Genomic DNA, 5,488 nt, shown 5'->3' on the forward strand with positions numbered 1-5,488 from the left:
TGAAACAGTTGCATCCTGAGATTTATAATCTGAACCAACAGAAGGAAGCAACAGTAGCAGAAGTCAAAGACAACCAAGGATGGAACCTATCTTTTAGGAGAAGGTTGAATGACTGGGAAATAGACAAATTAGAAGATTTTTACAAGTCTTTGGAGCAGGCAAATAACTTTGACACAAAGGAGGATAGTTTACAATGGTTGAGGGCCAACAATGGGAAGTTCACAATAAAATCAGCTTATAGACATTTTGACAGGCCAGCTGAAATGTTGTTACCATGGCCTTGGAAGATGATATGGAAAATTAATGTACCTCACAAGGTGGCTTGTTTCACCTGGTTGGTAGCTAGGGAAGCAGTACTAACTCAGGACAATCTAATGAAAAGGGGAAGACAGTTATGCTCCAGGTGCTTTTTTTGTGAAATAGAAACAGAGACAACAAACCATCTCTTCCTCCATTGCAGAGTGACAGAGAAATTGTGGCAGGTCTTTTTGAATTTGAGGGGAATCAGCTGGTCCATGCCAAGACACACCTCAGATTTTCTAGCATGCTGGAATAGAGAAGGGAATACATCAGGTCACAAGGAGAGATGGAAGATTGTCCCTGCTTGCATCTGGTGGACAATTTGGAAGGAAAGGAACCAGAGATGCTTCGAAAACAAGAGCATCCCTTTCCAGAGTTTGAAGTTGAACTGTCTTATAACCCTTTATTTTTGGTGTAATCATGTCCTCCCCAAAGAGATGGAGGCTATTACTCACTTTTTAGATAGTTTAGGAGGGGTATAAATGATAGATCTTTTGGTTTTGCTTACTGTATACTCCTGTTGTAATTACTACTGAAATACACCATTGGTGTATTGTTGTCTATAAAATGTTAACTTTCTCAAAAAAAGAAGAAGAGGAAATCTCTCTATTTTATAGCGAACAAAGGGTAGTATGAACATGTGTTTGATTTTCTAGTTGGGGGTATTATCGTAATTTAACATTCTAGTTAGGGAGTTCATGCTTTTAAGGTATTATAGAATTATATATTATAGATAGATAGATAGATATAGATAGATAGATCATAGAAGATAGATAGCTACACATCTTAAATTTAAGACCACAAAATTCAAAAGTATTCCTTTCTTTCTTAAACTCGATGCTTGGTCAAACTAAGACACATTAAATAAAATGAGATAGAGGGAGTAATAAATAAATAGTCAGCAACTTCTCGCATAGGCTACTGATATCATGTTACCAACCAAACTAATGTTTCTTCTGTCTTTTAGTAACTTCAGTCAGGCATGTTTTCACAACTTCTAAGAACAATGGTCTAAGCTTTCTCAGATTTGTGCAGACTGCAGCAGTGGCTATGACGCCTATCGAATCAACCTTTTCCCTGGATGTCAATTCAAAGTTGGACTGGTGAGATTATGATAGACTGGTCCATTTTATTTTTTAAATTGGCCTGGATACCCATCTAGATTGAATGATTCAAAGAACCTATTCCAGTTGATTTTTAAGCCTTAAAATCTCCCCAACGAAGGTCAGCCAGAGTGATCTTGTATTCTCATGCAACAATTAAAAGAAGGCAATTACAAATTAATCATATTGGGGGTGAGAATGAATTTCGTATATGAAATGACTCTTGTTCTGATGCTTTGTGCACCCTTCCCGGGACCCTGCCAACACGGGATGCTTTATGCACTGGGCTGCCCTTTACTCTTTGTTCAGACAAGTTCCATTTGTGCTACGTGTATGCCTCTCCTTCGTAAAATTTCTTTTCCATATTTGAATGGTACATTGAGAAGGGGTAGAAGAATTCTGTTCTACCTCCTTTGTTGCTTAGTCCTACATTTTTCCTGGGCTAGTCATCTTATTTCTTTAAAATATAGAGAGTGCTAAGAAAATCTAAGCAGTTTTAATCTTCTAGAGAGTGAACGACTGAAATTTGTTGCATGAACTCCAAATGTCCATTTTCTTTTTTAAATTGGCCTGGATACCCATCTAGATTGAATGACACAAAGAACCCATTCCTGTTGATTTTTAAGCCTTAAAATCTCCCCAACAAAGGCCAGCCAGAGTGATCTTGCTTCTATTCTCATGCAACAATTAAAAGAAGGCAATTACAAACTAATCATATTGGGGTGAGAATGAATTTCATATATGAAATGACTTGTTCTGACTCTTTGTTCACCCTTCCTGGAACCCTGCCAACACGGGATGCTTTGTGCACTGGGCTGCCCTTTACTCTTTGTGATACGTTTATGTCTCTCCTCCTTCATAAAATTTCTTTTCCGTATTTGAATGGTACATTGAGAAGGAATAGAAGAATTCTGTTCTACCTCCTTTGTTGCTAAGTTCTGCATTTTTCATGGGCTATTCGTCTTATTCCTTTAAAATATTGAGAGTGCTAAGAAAATCTAAGCAGTTTTAATCTTCTAGAGAGTGAGCGACCGAAGTTTCAAGAGAGGATTATAACTTTCATAGAGATCAGCTTAAGAAACTGTGGTCACTTTCAAGCTTAAGCTACTCTTGCTCTTTTTGGTCCTTGACAACCCCAATCCCCCCCAATCAATGTTTGTGGCAAGAGATGTACAGATTTCTTTATTTAACAAGCTCATCTATTCAGGGAAGCAATTGGGAAAATCCTAGCACGAGGTCATAGCCGTGTTCCTGTTTATTCTGAACATCCAAAGAATATTATCGGACTTCTACTGGTTTGTGGGAAATTTGATCTCAAAATATTTCATTGTGTATGTTTCCCTTGGTGATTTAATGAAGCATCAGCTTCCCTGTTGCTTCTATATGGGACAGGTAAAGAGTCTTCTTACAGTACGAGCAGAAACAGAGACCCCCGTTAGTGCTGTTTCCATCAGGAGAATGCCTAGGTACGTTATGTGTTAATTTTTGACGTAGACTACACTGAGAATATAATTTCTCATACATAGTGTTTCAGGGTACCAGAGGATATGCCTTTGTATGATATTCTCAATGAATTTCAAAAGGGAAGCAGTCACATGGCAGCTGTAGAGAAAGTAAGCAAGAAAGACTGCAACCTTGTTTCTGATCGAGCTGGTGTCAAAGGTGGAGAAAACAAATTTTGTAATGGGGACTCACAGTTAACTACACCATTCCTGTGCAAGAATTATGAAAAATCAAACACTCTTACTATAAATATCGATAAGGTCTCGTTGCAGAATCAAGAAATTAAATTCCCATCGTTGCATCAAAATGGTGTTACGACAAATAACTCAACATATTTAGCAGAAGATATTGAAGAGGGGGAAGTCATTGGCATCATTACTCTGGAAGATGTTTTTGAGGAACTCCTGCAGGTAATCTGTTTCTTCACTGTCTTTCCCAATGTGTTACCTTATGTATCAGTTCGTATGGGTTTTATCTTAGTGCTTGCAACTCATTGCAAGTTTCCAAGTGGGGATTTTGAACATCCTGTTGGCTAACTTCCAAAATTAATTCAAATTCATTATCCAATTAGACTTATATCTTCCTTTTACTGAATGCCTTTTGCTTCAGCTTTTATCATTTTCAATAACTGAAACCACATTCTACTCATGACTGGATTCATCATGGATGCAGGAGGAAATTGTGGACGAGACTGACGTATATGTAGATGTTCATAAAAGGTCTAAAGAATCGACTTGACTTCTAAATTGTCTGTTTTTTGTTGATAATCATGGCTCGCTATTATAATTATTCCTAGTGACATTGTTGTAAGATTCTAAGTTGTTGACTTTCATCCTGGTACAATCTGTACTTCAGAATATGTGTAGCTGCTGCTTCATCAGTTGCTCGGGCACCTTCTGCTAGGAAATTGACAGGTCAAAAGGCTTCAGTGAGTCTCAAACAATTTCTTCTGATATTTCCTATGTAGAAATGAAGTGCTTTTGCATGTTGAAATCTCTATCATACTCGTGCTTGTGTTGTGTGGTTTTATTAGCAAGGTCTAAGATAATACTATACTGCTGTGATGTCGTAAGTCTTATTCTTAGTGTTTCATAATTTGATATTAAAACAGGAATTTTTAAATTAGAAGTGTATTTATTTCTGTTTCCTCAGACTAAGCTGGTTGTTGCTGCATAATATTCATGCTTTTGTAAATTATGATGGGGTGAAACAAATTTTGTCACCCAATCATCCTGGTAGCTTAGGTGCCAATTTGCTTGGTACATGAGTGTCTTTCTTTCACTATTTGAGGCCTACAAACTTTTTCTGGATCTTTGACCATTGAGTCAATTATGACTCTATTTTGCTAACATCAAGTAGTGCATAGGTGACTTCATGCTATTGCATGTGCACAGTGTAACTGTCACAAATCTTTGTTCCGTTCTTTCTTTGAAGGGCAATTTCTTATCCACACATCATTTAAGAGGTATTTTGTTCGTCATTTTCATTTGTGCTTGAGCATAATGAATATCAAATATACTGTTTTGCCTTTTATGTCTAAATTGATTGTCATTCTGTATGTTAATAGAAGCTGATAGAGACAGGGTATTTTGTCAGATAGTGTAATTTTAAGGATGTTAGGCTATAAGATTTCGATGTTAACCCAGTGAAAAGGGAAATATTTCTGATTCAGCACATTCTTTGAATTACATGTCTTCAGGATATGTTGCTTTGTTTTATACAAGAAATCCAATGACAAAAATAGGAATAGGTAGTAGACGTGACATAGATCATTGTATTAGTGATATAGGCTTTCAAATAGTGTAACCAGATGCTGGTTGGGTGCCATATTGGGAAGGGTGATGCAATTTTGGATTCTTCTTGAATGGAAGTGCATAACTTAGAAAATCTTTGACAACAGAGGAGGAATTACATGGTCTGGAAGGGGTTCAAATTGAATCACCTTTGTTGGAAAATTATACTGTGGAAATAGGGCAAAACAATGAGTACTATATTTGTATACAAATTGTTTAATTTCCTTGACATAAGGGAAGATTCTAGTTTAGTAGCAAAGGTGGATAAATAGTTGTTTTAAGTTGCAGGTTTATTTGAATCTCCTTGTTAGAATACCCGGCTTCATCGCAGTTCAGCAAAAATGGTCCGTTGTGTCTGATTATTTGCTGGAGCTAACATCATAAAATTTATCCAACTTGTCATGTAGGGCAAGGGAAGCAAGGATGGACTCAAAAGAAGTCAGTTGAGCAATGATTGCAGTAGATAATGTGGAGATTGACCTTTCTTTGGCACCAATGTGCGGCTTATTAAGAGTAAATGGACCATTCAGGTTCAGTCTGTATAAAATTTTTGTAATCGTTTTCAATCAACCAGGCAATGTAAATTTTTGCAGTTTCGATTGTAATATGCAACTCTTGGTATCACTTGTATCAAGCTCGAGTATAGTGACTTAGACTGTAATAACAGCATCATTCTATTTTCCCCCTAGAGATAACTTCCCCCCTACACTTCTCTTTGTGCCCAGTTTGTGTAAAATGACATCTTCAATACAGAAAGAATGCAGCTGAGTAAAAGGTTGTTGCAACATA

At 36.9% G+C, this 5,488-nt stretch overlaps 1 protein-coding gene across 2 annotated transcripts in view; it reads left to right on the top strand.

Moving 5' to 3' along the window:
• The window catches only part of LOC102580209 (putative DUF21 domain-containing protein At1g03270), a 12,971-nt gene extending 7,483 nt beyond the window's left edge, over positions 1-5,488 (top strand). For both annotated transcript variants that reach the window (XM_006355810.2, XM_015312557.1), the window contains exons 8-14: positions 1,336-1,403; positions 2,611-2,698; positions 2,796-2,869; positions 2,938-3,316; positions 3,579-3,625; positions 3,762-3,834; positions 5,107-5,488. In XM_006355810.2, coding sequence (XP_006355872.1) covers positions 1,336-1,403; positions 2,611-2,698; positions 2,796-2,869; positions 2,938-3,316; positions 3,579-3,625; positions 3,762-3,834; positions 5,107-5,166 — 789 coding nt within the window. In that variant the 3' untranslated portion in view covers positions 5,167-5,488. The remainder of the gene's footprint in view (positions 1-1,335; positions 1,404-2,610; positions 2,699-2,795; positions 2,870-2,937; positions 3,317-3,578; positions 3,626-3,761; positions 3,835-5,106) is intronic.

This window comes from Solanum tuberosum, unplaced genomic scaffold, assembly GCF_000226075.1.
Source record: "Solanum tuberosum cultivar DM 1-3 516 R44 unplaced genomic scaffold, SolTub_3.0 scf00207, whole genome shotgun sequence".
Taxonomy (NCBI): Eukaryota; Viridiplantae; Streptophyta; class Magnoliopsida; order Solanales; family Solanaceae; genus Solanum; species Solanum tuberosum.